The sequence below is a fragment of the Dendrobates tinctorius genome, unplaced genomic scaffold, assembly GCF_039654945.1.
Source record: "Dendrobates tinctorius isolate UK_male_01 unplaced genomic scaffold, ASM3965494v1 ptg000032l, whole genome shotgun sequence".
In the NCBI taxonomy this organism is placed as follows: Eukaryota; Metazoa; Chordata; class Amphibia; order Anura; family Dendrobatidae; genus Dendrobates; species Dendrobates tinctorius.
In genome coordinates this window covers 25,912,843-25,939,736 of record NW_027361700.1, presented here as the reverse complement: position 1 = coordinate 25,939,736, position 26,894 = coordinate 25,912,843, and the positions used below count along the sequence as shown (strand labels likewise).

The 26,894-nt window shown below is 40.5% G+C and overlaps 1 protein-coding gene across 2 annotated transcripts; it reads left to right on the top strand.

Annotated features, from left to right (window-relative positions):
* The first annotated feature begins 1,254 nt into the window (after window positions 1-1,254).
* On the top strand, window positions 1,255-26,587 carry TNS4 (tensin 4). 2 transcript variants are annotated; one of them, XM_073572639.1, is made up of 13 exons: window positions 1,255-1,361; window positions 12,001-12,516; window positions 14,103-14,487; window positions 14,817-15,211; window positions 15,302-15,388; window positions 15,936-16,040; window positions 17,465-17,557; window positions 17,640-17,717; window positions 18,002-18,070; window positions 19,085-19,253; window positions 19,353-19,421; window positions 24,509-24,535; window positions 25,366-26,587. In XM_073572639.1, the coding sequence occupies exons 2-13, from the start codon at window positions 12,039-12,041 to the stop codon at window positions 25,505-25,507; spliced, it is 2,097 nt and encodes a 698-aa protein (XP_073428740.1). In that variant the 5' UTR covers window positions 1,255-1,361; window positions 12,001-12,038; the 3' UTR covers window positions 25,508-26,587. The 2 variants fall into 2 exon arrangements, with proteins under 2 accessions (XP_073428740.1, XP_073428742.1); XM_073572641.1 differs by lacking the exon at window positions 1,255-1,361 and adding an exon at window positions 5,402-5,541.
* Window positions 26,588-26,894: the final 307 nt, after the last annotated feature.

The following is a 26,894-nucleotide window of genomic DNA, read 5'->3' as shown; positions in this document are numbered from 1 at the left end:
GCGCTTAGTTACCTGTGTCCTCGCTGGTCCTGATCTCTGGTGAGTCTGCCTGTTTGACAGCTCACCAGCGATCATGTAGCGACACACCAACGATCCTGAGCAGGTCATATCGTTGTCGGGATCGCTGGTGCGTCGCTATGTGTAACGGGACCCTTACTCTGGATTACACGTCCTACGGCGTCCACAGTACCTCCATCTGCCTCATTATAGGGAATCTTCTGCCAGGGGTTCCGTCTGAATCACATATTTCAGCGATTTACCCCAATGTAGGTGCTCATCGCAGAGCGCAGAATAAATGTGCACCAAGCCTTACTGCGATCTTTGGGAGGCAGAATGAACAAAACAGGTGAAGAATTGGTTTTAATTTATTTTTTAACGCCATTCCTTGTGTGGTATTAGTGATTAGGTGACTTTATTCTTCGGGTCGTTGTGATTATAGCGATAGGAGATTTATATTAGGTTTTGATGTTTGGCTGCTGTCATACACTGTAAGATGCTTTTTGTATCCCCATATATTGAGAGCTATAATTTTTCCATATTTCGTCCAACAGAGTCATATGATGGCTTATTTTTTTGTGGGACGAGCTGATGTTTATATTGGTATCATTTTCAGACACTTGACTTTTTTTATTGCTTTCTATTCCAATTTTTAGGAGGCAGAATGAACAAAAACCAGCAATCTGGGAATTTTTTTGAGGGGGTTGAGAGGTTTATGTTGTTCTGCTTGTGGTAAAATTGATAAGACAGTTTTAGTCTTCAGTACGATTACTGCGATACCACTGTGCATGATCAGCAACTTTCCTAGCTCTGGTGACCCGGATGTCGTTACCATGGCAATGATCGAGACCCCACGATGATAACTCGGGGTCTTCTATCCAAAGGCAGAAGGGCTGTCTTCCCTCTGCCTTCTCCCAAAATGCTGCCATCACGTTCGATAGCAGCATTTAGGGGTTAAAGTGCCGGGAGCAGTGCGGGACCCCTCTTGGCACTGGTGCAGGGTGTCAGCTGCCAGAATCAGTAGACACCCGGCGGTAATTACACGCACAGCCCGTGTGCGCACAAAATCAGTCAATTAGACCTGGGTCACAGGGACATTTGGATATATCCAAGGTTGGAATGGGGTTAAGTTTCCTCACACTGGCGTACCAGACCTGGCATGTCACTTTCCACAAGGAGAAACCATACACCTGTTTCAAATCCTCAACATGTCAATTTCTCTTACAGGTACGCTGAGCTTTATGTTATGATTTTTCCCATAGACTTGCATTAGATGCCCATATTTTGAGGAAGCCAGATAGGCGAAACGGTGCTGTCGGGGTACGGCGGGGTACTACAGATCACCGGTTAAAGACACTGTTGGTGTAAGTTACTATGATTTATTCTGTAGCATGATTCTGTTTAATCATATATTAATATGTATATTGATTCACTAACATTGATGTCTATGGGAGTGCTTTGAGAACATATCTATGCAGCCATTGCACGATGCACATTAGTTTATGCTGTTGTTGGTGTTCATAAATTTGTATGTGCTCCCGTATTTTCTGATACAGTGACTACATTATATATTGTTATGAAATTTTGCTGCTGTTATACATTTTGGGCCAGTATTGAGATTAGAATCATATATAGTTCATGACATATATGTAGGCACTTATATTTATTTTTTCAGCAATTGCACAATGCACTTTATATAATTTTTTGCTGCTATTTTATAGATTTGTGTCATATATAGTCATCATTATAATTTTTTCATGGACATTATTTTGGTAACACATGAGGTTTTTTGCATCTGGTGATTTTTTGCACTAAGCAATTTTTATTAAAATTGTTAATATATCTCATACTAGGCTAATTTTGTTCTTGTCAATGACATTGTTACAATGGATATTACCATCACCGGCTTTTTCTGTACCCTGTCTGTTCTTCCCTGAGGAAGATTAATTGTTTTTTGAGTATATGTTTTTAATATTATGAATAAAATATTTTTTTATTTATTCTTTACCTCTGTATCCCTGTTCATCTATGGGGATGTGGTTTGCTATGTTGAATTGGAGGTGGGTTCATTATTCTAAACGGACGTTGGTTGGTTATAATTTGCATTAGATGCAGACTATCCGCAGGTAAAAAAAAAAAACATACATGTGTTTTTACTGCATTTCCATGAGGGAAAAGCATAAAAAACGCATGCAATCTGCACATGACTGTATCAATAAAGTTCTGTCAAAGTCAAATAACAGCAAGTATCAAAAACAATGCAGCTTTATTTAAAACATGACACACCAATAGAGACAGAATACGCAGAGTCAAATATGTGCTAAAAACACATCTAAAAAAAACGGAAGTAACTTAATTTATATAATAAGTGCAGAAAATCTGCAACATCCAAAGCGCATGAAATTCTCATTGTGGGAAAATGGCCACACGTCCACTTACTGAGCTGCCTCCTGGTCTGAGGTTATAACATTACGGCCTGTTGTAACTCTGCTATCAGTCAATCGTTGCTTTTTGTTAGTACATGGGCAGCTGTGTATTTCGGTCAGTAGTCCCTCTCTCCAGGTGACTTGCTGTAGTACAATAAAGTCTCAGTCTTCCTTACTGTATATGACACAATCGCACTGCTATGTGATAATGCCCGTACATGCCTCCCTTCCTGGATGTGATACAGTCACACTGCTATGTGATATTACAGGTCACCCTGCTATATGACATCCTATACTGCACCGTTATTATACCGCCACATGTCCACCGTACTGGATGTGACATGGACACAGTCTTGTTTAGAATCTAATAATGAAATATATTGTTCTCTTTAGGCACACTGCACATAAAGAGGGTTTCCAGGATTATCCCGAAAGACAACCTGTCACCTGTCACAAATATGTCAAATGAAATGTATCCGGTGTAAATGCCGCTATTCTCCAGAATCTGGCATTTTTCTTTTGTGCCTATGCCTTTCCATTCCTGAGATATAGCTTTTTATTCCCTGTATGTAAAACTAGTCCTTTTAGCCAAGGGGGTATAATTCTTAACTCTTCTCTAAAGGTACCGTTACACCTAGCGATGTACCAGCGATCCCGACCAGCGATATGACGCGGTCAGGATCGCTGGTACATGGCTAAGTGGTCGCTAGTGAGCTGCCACACAGGCAGATCTCACCAGCGACATCGCTGGGGACGGGGATCGCTACTTACCTGTCACACCAGGCGATCCTGCGTCCTCCCGCCCGGCTCCACGCGTCGCTCGTCGTCACAGCAGGAAGCGCCGCAGGAAGCTGACGACGAGAAACGACCCAGACCCTTCTCGCACGATCAGCGATAACCAGCGGGGGAGCCGGTCGGAGGTAAGTGTCACATGTAGCGATATCCCTAGCAATATCGCTATAACGTCACAAAAACCAGTGATGTTATAGCGATATTGCTAGCTATATCGCTTAGTGTGACAGGCCCTTAAGGGAGGCCACCTGAGGACCACAACCACTTGGATGAAAAGTCTAGATTTATGGACGGGGTAGAGGTGGTCACATCACAGGAATGGAGAGGTGCAGTAACAAAATAGAAACAACCCCAGATTCAGGAGAACAGTTGTATTTAACCCAGGTAGAAAAAAAAAATCACATAATTATGACAAGTTACAGGTACTGTTTCCCTTCCCGCAGAAGGACGTTATATTCACGTACTGGGAAGGGATCCTCAGGTGTGGAGGGCACTTGGGAGCTAAGCTTGGTCCACATGTGACTGATGCTATATTATACAGCTGGTACCTGCCTTTAACAGCCACAGCCAGTGCAGAGTTGCAACCACTGCTGTTATCCATTTTCACGCTGCTGTCAATCTCTGACAGTGACATTTAAACGGAACACTTCCCACTGTCTGCATGCACTGGCTCCCATGACGGAATGACGGACCACCAATCTGCTGAAGATTCCCGTCACTGCCATTTAGGATGACCTTCATAAGAGACCAAGATTTTCACTATATAATGCAATACGGTAGCATTGCAGTATATAGTACAAGCAATCAAACAATTACAGGTTCAAGTCCTCTAAGGGTACTGAAAAATTCTAAAAAAAAAATGTAAAAAAAGAATAAAACATATTTAAAAGTCCAAATCACCTCCTTCCTCCCCCCCCATTAAAGATAAAGGAAAAAATAAATAAACATATTTGATATCACCACATCTGTAAAAGTATGATCAATTAAAGTATAGAATTAATTAACCCAATCGGTAAATGTTGCAAAGAGAATTAAAAAGACAGAATTAAATTTTTTTGTCACCTCACCTCCATTAAAAATGTGATAATTAGCAATCAAAGTATCATATGTACACGAAATTAGTATCACCTTGCTAAAAACAAGCCCTCAGTCAGCCCCATCACCCGAAAAATAAAAAACTTATTGGGTCGTGGAAAATGGTGATAAAGCAAGAAAAAATAAAAAAATTGCAATATTCTACTTTGTTGTCATCACTTAGATCCAAAAAATTGATGAATGTTTGATATCGCCGTAATCGAAGTGATGTGGACAATCATGACTTGACAGGTTATTTTTACAGCACAATGAACACCATAAAATGAAACCCACCCCCCAAAAAAAAAAATAATAATGGCGGATTTGTATTTTGCACTTCATCACAACTAGAAATTTTTTTTCCAGGGTTTCAGTACATTATATGATAAAATAAGCCCTCGCACGTCTATGACGACGGAAAAAAATGAAAAATGTCTTTGTCTTAAAGGGTTAAAATAGGCCACCAATGTGGGTCTGACAAGTACCTATTGGAAGAACTACGGAAAATCATTGCTAGTCATGCTTTAACTTTTCCCGAAGCACAAGTGAGATAGTTTTATATTTAATAGCGCCATACGTTGCTCACATACTACCTCAATACAGTATCCAAATAGAACGCACTTACCTAGTACCGCCCAATATTGCCATTCAGCGTCACCACTACAATGCAATGTGTACAGAATATTCTCAGATAATATCCACACACTGCTGCATACACAGTCCACATAATGCTGCCATAGCATGCTCAAATAACACACTGCTGCATACAATCCACATAATGCTGCCATAGCATGCTCAAGAACATATTTTTTTTTTTTTCACTTCTGTGAGGCCCAAAGATTTTTTTGTTACTTGTTGACAGATATGATAAGTAATAGCCCTTATATCTCAGGAGGGTGAAAAAGGGTGAAAAATACTGTTCTTGTCGCTATTTATCTACTGTATTGGTTTCCATGTTGTGTGCAATACACAGGAGCGGAACGTCATGCAGAGGTGTCACACCTGTATCCGTGTTCTCCATCTCCGCCTACAGGCACAAGGAAGCCTTATAGACTGTAGGAGGCAGAGTTAACACTTTCCCTTCCAGTCGGGCTGGGTCACACACAAGGGCTGATAAAATATTTGACTGTGCCAGCACCAAATGGGTGTACGTGCGGCTTCCTCTATATATACATCCTGCAAGGCAGCGCCTTCTCAGACAAGATATTGACAGCAGCTGCCGAACACGTAACAGCGCTCCTCCGGCGTACAGGTAGGACTGCGTGTAAGAAGGGTAGAAGTCTTATATGTCTGTGCTACAGTCACACTTGTGGCATTTTCATTACTATTAGTCCTATATATTATTTGATACTTCCATGCAAATCAATTGTTTAACGTTTTATGATTGAATTGTTAGATTTAGACAATGATTGTATATTTTGTTACAGCAATATTCCAATAGCCTGGAACCCAATGATCTGGAATCTATGGGAGGCTGGATACCGATACCCTACATTTAATATCGTTATAGAAATTTACATCTGTCTATCTAGTGAAGGAAAGAGGCAGCACTCCAAAAATAGCTTTTTTGTGCAAAAAAGATGATTCTTTATTAGCCCAGTGGTGACGTTTTGGTTCCATAACAAAACATTTTGCAGGCTTGGAAAAGATTCTGTTCTGGAACAGGATCATCGCCACTGAGATAATAAAGAATCCACTTTTTTACATTATAAAATATCTGTAAAGTGCTGCCTCTTTTCTCACTATATTTAAAGACAATTTGAATACATGTCTATGACGCTTGGCATCAAAACAGAACATTCTGGGGCAGCTTCACTAGAATTTTTATCTATCTAATTTCTATCAATCTCATATCTATCTCTCCCATATCTCATATCTATCTATCTATCTCATATCTATCTATCTATCTATCTATCTATCTATCTATCCCATATCTATCTATCTCATATCTATCTCATATCTATCTCTCCCATATCTCATATCTATCTATCTATCTATCTATCTATCTCATATCTATCTATCTATCTACCTATCTATCCCATATCTATCTATCTATCTATCTATCTATCTATCTATCTATCTATCTATCTATCTCATATCTATCTCATATCTATCTGTCTATCTATCTATCCCATATCTATCCCATATCTATCTATCTATCTCATATCTATCTATCCCATATCTCATATCTATCTCATATCTATCTATCTCATATCTATCTATCTCTCCCATATCTCATATCTATCTATCTATCTATCTCATATCTATCTATCTATCTATCTACCTATCTATCCCATATCTATCTATCTATCTATCTATCTATCTATCTATCTATCTATCTATCTATCTATCTATCTACCTATCTATCCCATATCTATCTATCTATCTCATATCTATCTCATATCTATCTATCTATCTGTCTATCTATCTATCCCATATCTATCTATCTATCTATCTATCTATCCCATATCTCATATCTATCTCATATCTATCTATCTCATATCTATCTATCTATCTCTCCCATATCTCATATCTATCTCATATCTATCTATCTCTCCCATATCTCATATCTATCTATCTATCTCATATCTATCTCATATCTATCTATCTATCTCATATCTATCTATCTCATATCTATCTATCTACCTATCTATCCCATATCTATCTATCCCATATCTATCTATCTATCTATCTATCCCATATCTCATATCTATCCCATATCTATCTATCTATCTATCTATCTATCTATCTATCTATCCCATATTTCTCTATCTATCTATTTATCTATCTATCTATCCCATATCCCATATCTATCTATCCCATATCTATCTATCCCATATCTATCTATCCCATATCTATCTATCTATCTCTCATATCTATCTATCTATCTATCCCATATGTCATGTCTATCTCATATCTATCTATCCCATATCTATCTATCCCATATCTATCTATCCCATATCTATCTATCTATCTATCTATCCCATATGTCATGTCTATCTCATATCTATCTATCCCATATCTATCTATGTATCCCATATCTATCTATCTATCTCTCATATCTATCTATCCCATATTTCTCTATCTATCTATCTATCTATCTATCTATCCCATATCTCATATCTATCTCATATCTATCTATCCCATATCTATCTATCTATCTATCTATCCCATATCTATCTATCTATCTATCTATTTTATTGAAGATAAGAAATAGAGCATCACAAAAATACAAAAGAGAGTCCAGATGCAAAGCTCCCAAAGGCATGTACCAAACCTGATGCAAAAAATCCAAAAAGCAGGAACAGCACACCGGTTTTACAGGGTTAAATGAGAGCTGCTTATTTAGCCCATAAGTGCAACGTTTCGGTTCAAGTGGCGAACCTTTTTCAAGCTTGACTGTCAGATCAAAATCGGCAATGCATGTCTATGGATCTGTTAAAAAAAATCGGACTGCACTCGGATTACATCTGAAGGTGGAGATCATTTTTTGCTTCTCTTCACCTCCGAGAAAAACTGATGCCACTCTGCTCAAACTCTGATCAGAGTAGTCGGACTGTTTTTCTCGGATGTGGAGAAAGCAGTTGTGTGAACTTACCCTTAAACAGGATCTTTCACTGGATTTTTTTATTTAAATTGAGTGTCTCCTCCAATTGCCGTTGCTCCCCTAATTATGGAACTGGTTTTCTTTATCTTTCTTGCCCCTCAGGTCCAAAGTTATACCCCCCGGGTATTAGTGGTGCAAATTTTTCCCCTTTAACCAACTGGGAGTATAACACAGAACTTTCCTGTGGGCACGACCGTGTTTTGATTGGCCTGAATAAGGAAAGAAAAAGCAAATTGTCAAAGGAGAAAATTTGCATTATTACTACCAGGCGCATAGCTTTGGAATGGAGGGGTACAGAAAAAAAGAACTGTTTCCAGAATCAGTGGAGCAGCAAACCCTGTGTAGACTTAAGATGGCCATACATCTGAGATAACTGTTGGCCAAACACTTATTCGGCTGTTATCGATCTCTCCCGTCTCCCCCATACATATGAGTGCTCGACTCCGCAATGGGCTCATGTGTTTTCATAGAGGGAACCGCTGCTACTGTTTAACTTTAACTTTACTGTTAGGGCAGTGAGAATCTGGAATTCCCTGCCTGAGGAGGTGGTGATGGCGAACTCAGCCGAGAGGTTCAAGAGAGGCCTGGATGTCTTCCTGGAGCGCAACAATATTGTATCTTACAGTTATTGTTAGGTTCTTTAGAAGGACGTAGATCTGGGGATTTATTCTGACGGAATATAGACTGAACTGGATGGACTAATGTCTTTTTTCGGCCTTGCTAACTATGCTAGACAGTTCTGGCAGACACATATCTTCTAAATGACGAAGGGACGGGCATCAATATTCCGACCCCAATCTCCCCCAACATCATCTGTCAGGGCAACTAAGGAGGCCCCCCCCATATACATTAGGCTTTTGGCCTATTCTGACGATATTAGCAAATTCTGCCAACTTAAGTCTAATGTGTATGGGACCTAAAACCCGTAGGCCTATGTTGCCTCCCTACATCTATTCCCTATTTTACTGTCTGTAGTTTAGAAAGTAGAAGATTGCAGTATTAGTCCACACATAGGTCTTCTTTGAGTGAGTATGGAGACACATAAGTCTGCATTGTAGCTGCATACCTAAACAATAGGAGACTTTTCTTCAACACTAATTTTGGTTCCATTGGGAAAATCAAAACAATCCAGTAATAATTATGGGTTATAGCACATTGCTGCAGAATGGTGGGTCACCAATAAATCAAAGGCCCTGTTCACACTGCATTTCTGCAGAGCATTCTGGGATTCCGACTGAATCCCCCTAAAAACAGGATTCAGGAGAACCCGCAATAATGGTATAAACTGCAATGACACAAACTCAGTTTAAATGAGGGGATTCAGGAGGAAACCTCAAACTCACTGCAGAAAAAGCAGTGTGAACATTGCCAAAGGCAACTGAAGGAGGACCTGTCACTTGCCATAAATATTTTTTTAATTGTTATGCTTTCCCTATATCCAGCTTATTTATTTTTTTGTTCCTGTGCCTCTCCATCGCTGAGAATTGGTCCCTCTTCCCTTCTAGTCTTTTTAGCCAAGTGTGCATGATTCTAAACTCTTCTTGATGGGAGTCTTCTAAAGGACAGAAAACAACAACCTAGATTTATATACACAGCAGTGTGGGCCATTTCTCAGAAATGGAGACAATCAGGAGCAAAAAAAAAAATAATAATAATAATGCCAAATTCAGGAAAACAGTGGTATTTACACCAGGTAAAAAAAATACATCATTACATGTCCTGTTTAAATTGTACCTGTTATTTCAAAATCTGCTTTACATGTTATAGAAACTGAAACGCGTTGCTCAGAACACCGTTCTGAAGTGAGCATCTCTTGCAAGAGTGCATACACAGAGCGGTGCATGGGCTTAATGGAAAGCGGTATCTGGACCAATGTACTTTCTATTGAGCCCGTACAGGAGCTGCGCACTTCAGAGCAGTGTTTTGTGTGGCCCCATCCCACACCATTCGGCATCATCTGTAACATAAAAAATGTAACATAAAAAATCATGTGAAATGATAGGTATCATTTTTAGAAAGCAGCCATGTTTTTCTAATTCTGTTCTACCCCATTAAAGGTATATTAATATACCCCAAAATAGGTCCAATTGGAAGTGGTGTGTACTGTCCATTCATACCTTTGATATTTTGTGCTGCTGCTCTCTCCATAAAAGCAACTTAGCAAATCATTAGACAAATGTGCATTTTTTAGCCTTTTGGAAGTCATAGCTTCGAAATATGTTAATAAATACAGTTTTGTTACATAAGTAAAGAAGGAGTCTTTAGTGCACCCTTGACATGGCCACGGGCTAGGTGCACCTTTCTGCCCCCCTAATTTCAATGCTCTTCCTTCCCCTGGTGGTGATTGACAGCACTCACTTTGGAAAGCTGCCTGCTCTAAATCCCAAGCCCTGCACACAATGACACAGGTGGGGCCGAGTTGCATATAGGATTACAAAGCAGCTTTGTGTAAGGGGTCATACTCACTTGCGAGAGACTCGCACGATTCTCGTGCAAGTCTCTCGCATGAAAACCTGGCACTGCCGCCGGCACTCAGACCGGAGCGTGCGGCTACATGTATTTCTATGCGAGAATCATGTGAGTCTCTCGCAAGTGAGTATGAGCCTTATCATTGTGCTCGTTCTCATCCCTCTTCTGTCAGCATTGCTCACCGTTGCTTTGCAACCCTGTGTGCAGCGAGCAACTGCTATATACAGGAGAGGAGAATGAGAACTCTGACTCTGCACACACTGACGCTGTGGCCGTTTGACCTCTGCAATATCAGTATGTGACGCACTGGGATGTTATAGCAGACAGCACTCCAAAGTGAGAGGTGTCAATCACAATGAGGGGAGAGGTGGAGTGTTGTAATTGAGGAGGCGGAAAGGTGGCCCTCTTATTTACATATGTCATATAACTGTTTTTCTCTTAAAGAGAACCTGTCACTATGTTTTTGTCTTATAAAATATGCCCAGCACCATTAGGAATGCTGTAAAAGAATGTCACCAATGCCGTCTGCAGATCCCAAAAACAGGTTTTATTATACTCACAAAAGAGGTGGTCTGACCCTCCGTCATCCACACAGTGTCCTCCATTGCACTCCTACAGGCTCACTCTACCTGCCCTGCTAAGGGCAGAGCAGCATATTGTAGTGCGCATGCGCTGGCTTTACTTCCAGGTTATTGGCGCCCTTTGGCCTTGGCATGCGCATTATAGTACTTTACTCTGCCCTCAGCAGTGAGTCTGCACAGGAGCGCAATGCTGGATACTGTGTAGATAATGAAGGATGCGTCATCCACATGAAGCAGGGAAGGATGACAATGATCAGAAGAAGAGAGGAAGCGCCAGATCAAGACCAGAGATGCAGGTCGGACCCAGGCCGCAGTGTATGTGAGCATAAAGCTATTATTTGAGATCTGCAGACTGGATTGGGGACTTTTTTACAGCTTTCCAGTATGCTGAAAAAAAAATACCTTAATGATGGTGGCCATACTTTATATGGAACAAACCTGGTGACAGGTTCCCATTAAACACATTTATGAAAAGATATCTGACATCAAATTACATTTGAACGTTCCTCACAATTTGAACTGTGTCAAGCAATATTTCCCATGCTAGTGCACACTGTCAGATATGTATAAGAAAAAATGATGTGCCATAGATAGATAAAGACAAAATGCCCTTCACTAACAGGTTCTCTAGCACATCAAGTGCCATGATATTTCATACCATCCCACATTGTGTTGATGATGATATTGGTTCCCACAGGCCTTGGCGCAGCCTGTACTTTCCCAGTCTGAGAGCCCTGCTGTGACTATATAGCAGCATTTTAAGAAGCATCTTCAACTGGTTCATAATGAGCTTACCTAGACAACTCCAGGCATGGAAGGGTGGAGTGCGAGATTGCCCTTTTCTCCAGCAGCATGAATAATCAGGTCCAATTCTGGGTTTTCACCCAACTAAAAACAAAGCTATGCCTCTTTCTCTGCTGCATACATTCCCAGGTTGGTTGGTTGTTAGATAGATAGACTTAATTATTTAGAATTTATACATCATTCTTTTAGCTGTTAGGACATTGTTGTAGTTAGTGTACTTTATAATCAGCCACTTTTTCTTTCCTTTTAGGATTTTTCTCATTAAAAAGAGACATAAAGCAAAAAACAATGTCTCAAGTGATACCCAACCATGTGCTACGAGTTGGACAGACTGTATGTATGGCACCCAAAGATGATATTAGTGGGCTCAGACAAGTTGTTCATCCAAAAGGGATCTCGATTTCCTCTAAATGTTCCTACTACACTTCAGAGAGCTACATCGAACAGATGACATCACAAGTAAATGGTCACAGTTTGGCTGAGACTATTCCTTATGGTGGACACAAATCCATGAATGTCCACCAACCTTTACCAGCAAAAAATGGTATAAAATTAATCAATGCAAAGCAGCCAACAGAGGCTGAGGTCTGCAATGTAGGAGATCCTCTATCTCCATCACTGGACATCTCCATAGACAACCTGAACCAACTCATTTTACAGTTAGATCCTACTTTTCAACCCTTGCCTGTAAACACTGATTTGACTGGGAAAAAACATGACTCTTCCCCAAGTAGACCATTTGCTACGAAAGCTACCAATTCTCCAGGTAAGAAAGTTATAAAGTAAAGTTAAATAACAAGACCTAAGATGAATATTAATTTTTATTCTAAAAAGTCAAATGATATGTACTATGATCTATGCAATAAAAGGGCCATCTGTACCTAAAAAATACTAAGCTAACATTAGAGAAAGCCATAATTCAACACATCTTTTGCATCAAGATTAGTCTCGGGCATCGTCACGTATACTGGTACCAGTCAAGAGATACAGTATGCTAAGTCCACTCAATTATGAGAGTACCCAATATATGTAACTCTGAATGTAGAACTCAGGCCAAAACATACTGCTACCTCTCGCAAATTGTTGGCAATCTTATCTCTGACAATATTAGTCAAATGTATGCATATTTTAGATAAGAGAAGCCCAGAAGGGAAATTTCCACTTTTTCCTTTGTACACATTTTAATGGACCTCCCTAGAGATGCCACCACTGAATTATAAATTTCATGTGGCCATGGAATAATGTTTCAGTTTTACATTTATTACTAGTCTACTGCCAGACGCAACAAACAAATTATACAGCCTCTCTAGGGTTTGGCAGAAAATATGAGCTTAGTACTGACTTGTTATATTTGTGATCATTATGAAATGTGATGCCTGGAAGGCTTGCTTGTTCTGATTAAATCAGACTAGCCCAGTGAGGCAGCACAAACAAGAAAATGTTTGTCTTTATGTTAAGATCCTCAAAACAGCAATCGTATCCCAGGTTTATGCCTTCAGGAGCGGGAGTGGTCCATGATGTCAAAGGATGCATAGACAGTGTAGGATTAGCGTCTCTGGTTTGCATGCTTAGCTAAATAAGCCTAGATCTGGTATGTTGCATAATGAAAACATTGCCGTTGAAATTGGAGGGATTTTACCGGAATAATCACTGTTGTCTATGTATCTGCAGAATACTCCAAAATATTAAGTTGTTCCTAAGAACTTCTCAATTACGTCCTTTTTTCCAGACTATATTTCCTGTGACAGATTTTCATGTCCACCCTATATAATGCACACTAGCCATCATCTTTAAAAAAAAATCACCAATAAATGCAATTTTAGTTGGTTGTCTCAACTAGGGCTTATTTATGTTGGTTTGTACTTACAATAGAATGATTATATCTGAGGTGACTAGAACATACTGCTTCCAGATATTTGAAGAACATCAACGGATCTCAACAAAAAAAGTGTACACATATCCTATAAACTTTTCTAGCCACATTCTTCATAAGAGTTTTGGTGAGCAAACTTTTAAGCTGCCAACACACCTTAGTTAATGGACAACTATCTCTCTTGACTCCACCTCTTTACACCCAATGTTCATGTATTTTCAATCGCATTTCAGCTTGAACAAATATAATCACATGTTATCTGCTCAAGACACTGAAAAGATTTATTTGACTCCACTTTAGATTGGAGGAATTCACATTTATTTAGGCTTCAGGCACTAGATGTTAATCTGTATTTGAATTTACGGTACATCTGTTCTAGCAAGCAAAAAATCTGAAGGCAAACACCTTTCCATGGAGGAAAGGAGAACTGTAGCATTACATAATGTCCAGAAGTCAACATACTGTTATTTTTTTCTTAGAGATAAAGTGCATTGGAGTAAATCCATCAAAGGTGATTTGTCATCATGAAAATCTACAAAGATCTTCAAGTCCCACCCCAAGAAGTGAGGGTATCTTGATTGCTCGGGGAACACAGTCGGAAAGCATAAGCCCTAGTGGTAGCCTAATTTTTAGTGAGCCACAGTCACATGTGCTCCATGATCATCACCAACATCCTTTGAATGGAGGATCCCACCCAGCTACTGCTACTATTACTATTCCACGTCAAAAGTCAAATCAGCAAAATCAGATTATATCTACGTCATATGGCTCAGACAACACATACCAAACAAGACCCTCATTCCGCACCAGTGAAGCCTCCATGTCCACCAGCCCTGGATCAGACACCAGTTATATTTTGGGAAGGTGAGCATGCTTGAATGATGGCGCTTAATGTATTGAAATGTTTTTATGACATGGGCTTTTTAGCTTCCTTTTAGCACCATTGCAGTGGAATGTCAAATCAATGAATCACCTTTCGTCAATAATATGGCGTAATCAAACGATGATTTTCTTTGAAGTATAGGGTCAAAGCAAGGCTTTCATTGCCACAGTCTTGTATTTAAATGCCCTCGCCAGAACATAGTGCCTTGATGGCATTCCACTGGTTCCCAGCAGGGGCATATTTCACACTAGCACTCTTTCTAGTATTACATTTCTTATTCTTATTCATGTTATTTTCTTTTCTTCCACAGTACCCACTCCCTACAGTATGATGATACGGATGGCCACTTTAATTCAAGGTTGTCTGAAAGTCCTTTTGGTTCACAGGGGTCATTTTCTAATTTACACAGCCCTGTAATAACATCACCTAATGCACATATAAACCACTTTGACCACAATGGCAGTTTTGGATATTTCAAGACATATTCAAATAATTCTACAAAGAGCCATGCCAACAGTTGCCCACCATCAGTGAACAACTCTACTATGGACATCCCCATCCTTCTGGTCAATGGATGTCACTACCCAGAAAATGTGGATATCTCTCCAAAATCGGCTAGACAATTGCCGGGTGGAAAGAGCCAAAAAGTGGCATTAAGTTTCAGCAAAACCTCATCTGAATCTTCAATCCCAACATGTTCAGATGGTAAGTGACATATCTGTTTTCACTGATATGACAATATCTAGTAGTGGAGATTCCTATGTCTTTTATACCTTATTATCTTTTTTTACATAGGCACCATGAAAGATGGACAGCCTGGCATGAAGTTTGTTATGGACACATCTAAGCAGTGGTTTAAACCTAGCTTAACAAGAGACCAAGGTAAAATGACATCTGGCATCTTCTGAATGGAATTATCACAATCTCTGTTTAGAATGATGTCTTCTTCTTTTAACAAAAATTGAAGTACTATTTGAAAGGTTGTTAGCCTGCATTGCTCATATAAAATACCAAGAAAAAAGGAAATGAATATACATGTTACGCAGAATAGTGCATTGTGACACTTCCTACTAAGGCTATTTTTATTTTTTGGGAAAGGATAAGCCCATGAGTAAATTCTCAGTAAATTCACACTAAAGATCAACATTTTTTTTTTTCGCTAGATTACCGAGATTCATAGCGTCATAGGCCATTTTTATCGCCTCATGTGCTAGGCTACAATTGAGGTCAGATTGGGTTATCATTGAGGCAGGCTATTTTTACATATTTATGGTTCTCAATAAACCTGGTTTCTGACTTGAATTTACTACCAAGCAGAAGGAGATTGGTTAAAACTGGAATTTTGGGTCATGAAAAAGCCAAGGTATTGTAATAGATGTCAATGAAGTTACTGTAATCTAATCCTGGGCTTTCTATCATTTAATAACAGCCATTGAGTTGCTGAAAGACAAAGAACCTGGAGCATTCATCATCCGGGACAGCACTTCCTACCGTGGATGCTTTGGTTTGGCAGTGAAAGTTCCATTAAAGACAGGTTGGTTTACCTTCATGTGTCCACATTGGGTAGATATGGTAATCTTACTTCCCATAAGCCGAAAACAAACATCGTCTAATGTGTATGGGGGGATCTTTTGTTTCTCCTCCCGTCAGATAATGTTAAAGAGAAAGATGGGGTATGTTGAATTACAACACTCGATTTGTTCTTCCAGGAGATAAGTCATCGACAGGAGCACCGCATACCATATACCATATTAAAGTCAAATGCTTGGTTAAGCTTGCATGTGTATAGAGGTTTGGGGAGAAATAGTTGTCAGCCAAATGCTATGCATGTTGTATGGGCATCTTAAGAGTTAAATAATAACATTCTGGCTGTCAACAGACACTGCTGGCTTATCCATACTCTATTACAGCTATAGGTGTATATGTTCTAGTAGCAGTTTCACTTTGATGTCTTTGATGTTTATACAGAGAATTTTGTCCTTTCAACGAAATGATGAGAGAAGTAATTTGAGTTTATTTGTTCATGTTCACTCATATAACTTTAGTCATTCCACATCTAGAATGGTGAAAGTTTGAGAAGTACTTTGTCAAGAGTCACGTCTGACTCACAACGCCTCACCCATTCATGTCCTGGAAGTTCAGAAGTGCTCTCCCCCATACACGAGCGCTCGGCTTGGTTGAGCAATCAAGTGTTTTATTCAATGGGGAAAGAGGAAAAAGCCACCACTGCCAAAGTGTTAGGGCCACGGCTTATCTGCCCTGTAATCAAAAGGATCGGGCATGGAAACTCTTAACTGTCTGATCTTTCTCCACTGATGAAAATCTGTTATGTGAGGGTTGGGAGGCCCCCCATACATATCAGATGATCGGCCAGTCCCGTTCTAGTTGGCAGGCATTCCAACTTAGATCTCATTTGTATGGAGGGCTTTACAAATTTAGAAAGATGTTTTTTTCTCAGAACTCATAATTATATTGCCCCTTAAACAGTACAGACTAGGATCAGCATTGTCTGAGAAGAAGCAGTCCCCTTGAATGTAATTAATATCTTCATAGTAGCCGCATAGGGTACATGTATCATCAAAGTGACTCCCAGAGACAGAACGTGAAGTTTGGGGCTCCCAGTGGAATATCTGTAAGAGGCCCACACCTACTGTGTGCATTTATAACACTGGCGTGGCAGATTTGGGTCCATGCAGTCAGCAAAGCCAAGTCCGACTGCTGTACAGTCAATGGAGAGTCTGAGACTGGCTTAAGTTAAGCCTTCTTTAGACATCATAATATTATCATGTTACTTGGGGAAATTTGCTCCTTTGACCCACCTTCTACACATTTGAAGACATGATGGGAGACAAGTACCAGTCTCCACTGCCTCAAGAAGACCAGCACTACGAGGATGGCTACATTTTTAATTTGTTGTAGTCTCCTCTTTTCTAAACTAAAATCTGCTTTATTAAACAGGTAATGTGACTAATGAAGTTGTTCGACATTTCCTGATTGAATCGTCAGCAAAAGGCGTCCATGTGAAAGGAGCGGCAGAGGAGCCATATTTTGGTGAGTGTGAATGTGGTTTGTTTTTACTGTCGTGACATTGATGTAGGCCATCAGTCTCAACATAGGTTATTTTTCATTGTAGGAAGTCTCCCTGCATTCGTATATCAGCACACCATCACCCCCTTATCGTTACCATGCAAGCTGCTCGTTCCACTTAGAGGTACGTACAAATAATTCTCTCCGCAAATACAGATTATATTCCGTATTATAATGTCACTTTAAACAATTTTAAGTAATATGAAGACTCAGTTGTTACCCCTTGTTCAAAGGGGCTGTACGAGACTAAGAAATATTTTCGGTTTTTCTAGAAACAGCGCCACTTCTGTACATGTATTATGTGTGGTATTGCAGCTCAGCCAGCTATTCATAATTTTTACCTTTGGTGAATAGAAAATGTATTCCGAACTGATGAAGGCTAAATAACCACTTGTTTTCCTTTTGTAGGTCAAAATGATTGTGACAGTAGCTCCGATTTTTTCCCAGATGGTGTTTGTGAGGCTAAGACTTCAGCAGGTAAATTTAAGGAGCTAATTGTGTGACTCAGATAATCATTCATCCTGTCAATTTATAAAACCATTATTTGAAGGGGTTTTTCAGAATTAGAAACAAGGGTCTGCTTGTTTTTATTAGAAATGGCACCACTCTTGAGCTGTGTCTGGTATAGCAGATTATCCCCTATACTCTTTAGCTGAAATACCAGAAACGGTTTGTGGCCGAAAGTGGAGGTGTTTCTGGAAAATAAAATGCATAGATGAACAGGATTGTGTATATTGCATAGGCAAGCTATGTCTAAAGCCAGAAAGCCTATATGGTCTCCATGTCTAAGGGCAGCATTGGTTACCTCAAGATTTTCTTTGGAAGACAAATGTCCAACTTTCACATAATGTCAGTAAGGCCTGTTTGTTTCACACTTCAGTTTTCTGGCGTTAGTCACAATCCGTCATTAGCATAAAAAAATGGATCTGACGGATTTGCCTGGCGGATCCGTTTTTTTCCCCATAGACTTGTATTAGTGATGGATCCGTCGGAAAATAGCTGTCCGTTGGCTGAAAAAAACGTCAATAGGAACGTTTTTTGTCTCAGTCAAAAAGGCGGACAGTGACGGATCCTTCGCCGTCCGTTGTCAGCTAGAATGGACGCCTATGGGCGGCGGATCCGTTGCTGTCATTCAAAAAACGGATCCGTCATCGGATTCCGTTTTTTTCATTTCAGTTCCTTTAATTTAACCCCAAAAGCCTTTCTGGCACCAAAAATATCTCTCTCTCTTTCTCATCATGTTCCTTTACATTCCACAATCTGCAGTTTCAGAAGAAACGGATGAAAAAAATGGATAGAACTGATTAAACGGATCCATTTTTTCGGTGTATCCACTAGACGGATCAGTCGAAAAAACGGATCGTTTGCATCCGTTTTTCACTAATTTCGACAGATCTGTCAAAACGGAGGATTTTGACTGACGCCAGAAAACTGAAGTGTGAAACAGGCCTTAGCTCCTTAAAAGTAACCTGTTTTCTGTATTCTTCCCAGCATGCAACCTGTTATATCTGAACTCGGTCAGTACCGAGACACTGACGGGATCTAGCGCTATCCACAAAGCTGTGACAACCACTTTTCAAAGCGTAGACCACATAGTCCCAACCATTGTGAACTTCAAAGCTGTAAACCAAGGAGTCACCTTGACCGATGTTCAACGCAAGTAAGGATTGCACTAATTCACTATTTTTTTGGGGGTACTTTCTTCCTCTCACTTGTGGTTGACCGATTGACTAGACTGATGAATCTCTTCACCTTCCAGGGTATTTTTCAGACGCCACTATCCTGTGTCTTCCATCAGCTTCTGTAGTGTGGATCCTGAGCACAGAAAGTAAGTAATCTGCAAACATTTTCTTCATATGATGGGAGGAGGACTATATGTGACCACTGGTTGGAAATAATGTTCCGGATTGTAACAATGACATTCTGTTCATATTTGTGCCATGGTGTCCATTCATAACAGAAGCCTTTTTGGGATGACAAATAACAATGGCACGTGATAGACACTTATCAGTCATGGTGTCCATTGTTTTGATGTCAGTAATAGCACTGCATTCCCAATGTCAACTCTAATGGCAGTGGCACTGAACCAAGGTATTTTTGAACATAGCCTATGTCTAACGGGATCATATCACCAGGGACGGTAGAGTCACCAAAAGCACAATATTTACTGTGACAGTTTGTGTTCATGCTCCCACTCCCATATACTTGCAACATGGAAATAAAAACATAATATGGTGCACAAATATTACCACCACGCAGTGCATAAATAATATCCCAAAAGTGTATAAATAATAGTCCAATATAAGGCAGAAATAATAGTCCTTTATAGTGCATACATAATACCATTATACAGGACACAAATAATACCACTCTATAGTACATAATTAATACCACTAAATAATATATAAATATTATCCCTATACAGTGCTTAAATAACACCATTATACAGTGCCTATATTATACCCCAATACAATCTATAAATGAAACCATAATACAGGGCAAAAATAATAGTCTTATACAGTGCCTAAATAAAACTATTACACAGGACACAAATAATACCACTATATAGCTAAAAATTAATACTAATATACCACTATAAAATATAGAAATATTTTCTCTATACAGTGCATAAATAATACCTTTATACAGTGCCTAAAAAATACCCCAATATAATTTATAAATAAAACCATAATACAGGACAGAAATAATAGTCTTATACAGTGCATAAAAAATACTATTATGCAGGACACAAATAAAGCTGGAGTCACACATAGCGACTTACCAGCGATACCGACACCGATATCAAGGTGTGAGGATCGCTGGTAAGTTGCTATGTGATCGCTGGTGAGCTGTCACACAGACAGCTTCACCAGCGATTAGCACAGCGATGCCGAGCGCCCAGCATCGCTTGCCATCCCTGTAAAAAATAGAATTAAAATAAAAAATATTGTTATTCTCACCTTCCGACGTCCCGCGCAGCCATCCCGCCTCTCTCCACGCTCCGGTCCCAGTGATCCTTTGCGAGAATGACCGCGAGATGTCACAGTCTCGCGGGAGCGCGAAGACTCGCGGTCATTCGTGCAAAGGATCACTGGGACCGGAGCGTGGAGAGAGGCGGGATGGCTGCGCGGGACGTCGGAAGGTGAGAATAACTATATTTTTTATTTTAATTCTATTTTTTACAGCTGATCGCTGGTCTCCCACCTGTCACACGCAGCGATGCGTGCTGGTCAGCGGGAGACCAGCGACTAAAGAAATGTCCAGAGGTTTCTTCCAGCGATCAGCGATACTGGCAGGGGGACCGATCGCTGTCACACATAGCGATCTCGCTGGTGAGATCGCTGTTATGTCACAAAAGTTGAGTCTCAGCAGCGATCTCGCTAGCGAGATTGCTATGTGTGACTCCCGCTTAATACCACTATACAGTGCAAAATTAATACTAATATATTACTATACAATATATAAATAGTATCTCTATACCATGCTGAAATAATATTCCAATACAATTTACAAATAAAACCATGATACAGGGCATAAATAAGTCTTATACAGTGCATAAATAATACTATTATGTAGAACACAAGTAATACCACTATATAGTGCATAATTAATACCACTGCGCAATATATTATTATTACCCCTATGCAGTGCCTAAATAATACCTCAGTAGAATTTATAAATAATAATTCTATACAGGGCAGAAATAATAATAAGAATTTAAGGCTAGAATAATAATTTTAAAAAATCCTCTCCATTCTCAAGAACAATTTTTAATTTTATGGTTTATAGCTCATTTCCTTGGTTACTTTTCACCACTGCAGTATGTCAGAGGTGGCTGGTCTCCTAGGCATGGAGTAAGCTCTTGGAAGCTGTATGTTGCATTGAAGTGCGTAGTTCGGGCCTGTGGCTCACTGTGCCACTGGCCCAGACTGCAAACCTTAGGAGCACACGGCTGGAAGCCTGGAGGCAGAAGGGTGGTGTACTCCTGAACAACAAGCTTGAGACAACCCCCTTTAAAATTTAAACACCAGACAGAGACCTGACATTATTTTAATGATCGCAGCCCTCAGGCAGGAAACTCCAAGTAAACCAGCACGCATCCTGAGATTGGTCATGAGTGTTAGGGACAAATAGTAACCAGGTAAATAATGTTTGTTCACAATACTTAAGGTGCGATACCTGTTGATACCTGAGATATGGCTCATACAGGCAATGATGAGGGATGATGAGTAACAATGTCATATGACCACACAATACTTAGTCTGGAGGTAGACGTACGATGATGGGTGTCAGCTGTAATCTGAGGACTTGCCGGGGCACGACAAGGGTGGAGTCCATCACTTCACACAAAGAATAGCTAGAAGGAAAGTAAATGAACAAGCTGTGAGTAATACAGCCACTAGACTGTGCTGTGCCCACCATCCTGTCATTTACACTACAGCACACATCAATTCTACTTTGTCACCTAAGAAGTTGACACACCTGGTATAACATGACATTAGAAACCTGCACCATGTATGGTCAGCAATGTCTTCCTATTTCTTGGCTACCATGGCAGCTGGGGTGGACACTGACAGCTTGGGGCCCCTGTGCAAGAAATGTGTCTGGGCCCCCTTCCTTTTATGGTGACAAAGCTACATATATATATATATATATATATATATATATATATAGCCACACACATATACTGTACATGTATATCTATTACAGTCTCATTTATTATGTATATTGCTGTCCTTTATACAGTGCTCTCTCTTGTTATGTACAGCACCGTCCCCTACATATTGGATTATGTAGAGCCCTGTTTTTTATTACAGTTGTTTTCTCCCCATCACTCCCCATCATTACCTTCTCCTTCACCCCCATCATTGCCTTCTCCCTATCACTGCCTTCTCCCCATCACTCCCATCATTGCCTTCTCCCCATCACCCCATCATTGCCTTCTCCATCAGCCCATCATTGCCAACTCCATCACCCCATCATTGCCTTCTCCATCACCCCATCATTGCCTTCTCCCCATCACCCCCATCATTGCCTTCTCCATCAGCCCATCATTGCCAACTCCATCACCCCCATCATCGCCTTCTCCATCACCCCATCATTGCCTTCTCCCCATCACTCCCATCATTGCCTTCTCTCCATCACCCCCATCATTGCCTTCTTCATCAGCCCATCATTGTCAACTCCATCACCCCATCATTGCCTTCTCCATCACCCCATCATTGCCTTCTCCCCATCACCCCCATTATTGCCTTCTCCCCATCACCCCCATTATTGCCTTCTCCCCAGCACCCCCATCATTGCCTTCTCCCCATCACCCCATCATTGCCTTCTCCATCACCCCATCATTGCCTTCTCCCCTTCATTGCCTTCTCCCCATCACCCCCATCATTGCCTTCTCCATCACACCCATTATTGCCTTCTCCATCATCCTCATTATTGCCTTCTCCCCATCACCCCATCATTGCCTTCTCCCCATCAACCCCATCTTTGCCTTCTCCCCATCACCCCTTCATTGCCTTCTCCATCACCCCTTCAATGCCTTCTCCATCGCCCCATCATTGCCTTCTCCATCACCCCATCATTGCCTTCTTCCCATCACCACCATTATTGCCTTCTCCATCACCCACATCATTGCCTTCTCCATCACCCCCATTATTGCCTTCTCCCCATCACCCCCATCATTGCCTTCTCCCCATCACTCCCATCATTGCCTTCTCCCCATCACCCCCATCATTGCCTTCTCCCCATCACCCCCATTATTGCCTTCTTCCTATCACCCCATCATTGCCTTCTCCTCCACCTACACACACAGACACTCTCTGCACATTCCCCCCTCAGCGCTACGCATGCATGTATGCACACACACACACACCACTCATCTCTACACACACAACACATGTACATGCAAAAAAACCCACACACACAGCACCTCTCACCTGTCTGCACTCTCTCACACAGCTGCAGTATCATGGTCACTGCCTCTGGCTGCTTCCTCTCTCTGGCACATCCGGCCGCTGAATGATGACGTCATCCAGTGATGTCATCCAGCGGTGCTGCTGTCTGTGTCAGAGACAGGAAGCACGAGTGCCGGACAGGAAGTTGGACAGATCCTTGCAGTTCCGCTCCGCTGCTATTTTCTCTTGTAGGCAGCGGAGCTGTTGGGATCACTCCCTGTCCGCCGCACATGAGGGTAATCTGGCCAGGGACCCCCCCGGAGCATCGGCTCTGGAGAAACATGCCAGATTGCCCTCTTTATTAGTCTCCCTGAGAGGCCCCCTGGAGCCTCTGGGCCCCACTGCAGCCGCACCGGTTGTACCGGCGGTATGTCCACCCATGCATGCCAGATCCTATATAACGGGCATGAATGGCAAATGTGCCCAGTTATGTACAATGGTGCACCTGCTTTTTAATATCTCCACATAATTAGGTACAAATTACACATAAGTCTTTAAAATTGGTTACACACATTAGATAAAAGTCGTTCAGACTTGAGGTTTGCTTTAGCATTGTACCAGCCATACCATGAATGCTGATGTCAGGGGAAATGAAGGATTAGGCAAATTGAATTTCAGCATATAAGATAAAGAAAGAAGATAAACCACTGCCAGAGATGGCTTTTACCTCACTTTTCATTAAAATAAACATGGACACTTAGTCAAGCTGATCTTGGAGGAAGTAAAGATAATTAGCTGTTGGCAGAACAAGAGGATTTCCACTGTAGGGGTAACGTGAAGTCTACAAGTCATCCTCGTGTTTTGCAGTTTATATTCATGTAGGATTTTTGCATATTCTAGCCTGAAGCTGCCTTTCATTCATATCTATGGTGACTCTTATTGATGTAATACTGCTAAGTTGCCAGTAGAGGGAGCCCTCTGACCTGTCATACTTACATGTACCTGTCATTTCTTTCAGATGGCAGAAGCAGTGCAGACCTTCCAGGTAAGACACAAACTGCAGAAACTTTCTTCTACTTCAATAACTAAACAAGTAATGAGATTCAATTTGAATGGGGTTGACAGTTTGGGTGATTTGTTATCTAATCTAGACCAGCAAGGGCAATAGGGGCAAGGAACTAATCTCTGTGGCCAGAATCGGACAAATACATAGACATTCTTGTATAAACCAAGGATGAGATACTCCATAATGCGTGCTCGAGCAGCGGGCCATAACCAGGGGTGAAATGACCAATGGGGCAGATAACCAGGATTAAAAATGATCTAGCGGACTATGGAATCTATCAATATTTGTGACGACAAAGGTTTATCCAAGAGCGTGAGATCCAGAATTATTACCCACAACTCATATTCTGCGGCTGTCCACATCTACAAATAAAGGATCTACCCTTATCCAGGGACAGCGCCATCTCTGTTCATAGGCTATGTTCATTATTGCAGCTCCTTCCTATTGGATCATGGTCACACGTTCAGTATTTGGTCAGTATGTGTAAGCCAAAACCAGGAGTGGGTGATAATACATAAGTGGTGACGTGTTTCTATTATACTTTTCCTCTGATTGTTCCTCTCCTGATTTTGGCTTGCAGATACTGATGTAAAATACTGACCAAATACTGACAGTGTGAACTTGGCCTTACAGTCACTGGGGCTAAACTGCAATACCAAGCGCAGCCTGTGGACAAAAGTGGCACTGTTTCTGAAAAAAAACATAGATCTTATTACTACTTCTTAATAATCTTATACACACTCTTTGATGCTGATAGTATTTGAATTTAAAGTTATTCTTCCTGACAACTCTTTCTCTCTTCTCATTAGGATTTTTGGTTTTGTGGCAAAGAATCCATCAGATCCTTCAGACAATGTGTGCCATGTATTTGCTGAGTATGACGTCATTCAACCTGCCTCACCCCTGATTACCTATCTGACAAACCTGATACAGCAGCAAGAGAGAGTGTAATCCCTGCCCCGTCCACTAGTGGTGTTGCAGCTCATGTATGGGACTATCCATATATTATTGATCAAGAACCGGAAACTGTGGCTCCAGAAATGTGTGGAAATCGGATCTGGCCCGCTGCTCATCAGACCCACCACATCCATTATAATATTTTTATTTATGGTAATGTCTAATAGAAGCAATGACACTGGGACTGAACCAACAGACTCACAGTTTAAAGGAAGTTAGAGATATCACTTTTCGATGTGATGACGCTAAGTGAATATTGATGAACCACCTGAATGTCTTTCTGCCATGTTTGGTATTTTAAGAGGCAAATTTAGTACCTTATTAATGTAAATTAATTTGCTGGATTTGTGTTAAGCATTTATACCATATGGTATTATTCGAGAAATCAATTCAAGGCAGAAGTGCATTAAGTAGTCATGGAAGAAGGTGCAGGGGAACCAACAAACCTTCTCCTTAGAGGCTAAGGTGTAGGCTGCGCATTGTTTTGGTTTTATACCTTTACATTAGTGATCAGTGTTATCCATAGTACTGCCAAAACTCTGTAGACAAACCTACTGATCACCCATGAAGCTTTTGGTATATTGAGATAGTATATGGAGAAACCCACTTTTGCCCCCCCATTGAGTCCATGTGTCCACAGAAACCAATATTAAGTGCCAGTCATAGTATTTCCACTGAAGCTTTCCTCTACAATACAAGCTAATTGTGGGGTCACTCTCATAATAACACCCTGTATGAGACACTACTGTCCAAACCAAGCAACTCCATTACAAGACTCGTGTATCATTGTTTTCTATTGCACTTTGTCCATGTTGGACTGTATTTACTGGATTTATATTATTTATATTTTTGTAGTTTATTATATTTTGAAGTAGAAATATTTTTAAATAATTAGTTGAAACTCTTATCTGTACAAACGAACATTGTAAGGTTAATAAATCTTGTCTAGAATGCTTGAGGATGCTGCATATCTACCCTCGGCGGTACACTCATTTTGCCTATTTTCTTTGTCTCATCTGATACATAGACCTGTAAAGATTCATCAAAGGATTATTAAATATCTACTGATAATCATCCTACTGGTTCTTTTTTCATTGTACGCATGTATTTAAGGAGGACCTGTCACTTGCCATAAATATGTAACATTTGCAAGATTGCAAATGCCGCTATTCTCCTGAATCTGTCGTTGAACACACGTGGTCAAAATTGTTGGTACCCCTTGTTTAATGACAGTAAAACCCACAATGATCACAGAAATAATTTGAATCTGACCAAAGCAATACTGAATTAAAAATCTATGAAAATGATCAAATGAAAGTCAGACTTTGCTTTTCAACCATGCTTCCATAGAATTTTTAAAAAAATAAAACTCATGAAATAG

Coding starts and splice junctions, on each gene's coding strand:
- TNS4 (XM_073572639.1), top strand. CDS start 12,039: ATGTCTCAAGTGATACCCAACCATGTGCTACGAGTTGGACAGACTGTA. Junction 15,389..15,935: donor TAGCTTAACAAGAGACCAAG/GTAAAATGACAT, acceptor ATTTAATAACAG/CCATTGAGTTGCTGAAAGAC. Junction 17,558..17,639: donor GGCAGAGGAGCCATATTTTG/GTGAGTGTGAAT, acceptor TTTTCATTGTAG/GAAGTCTCCCTGCATTCGTA.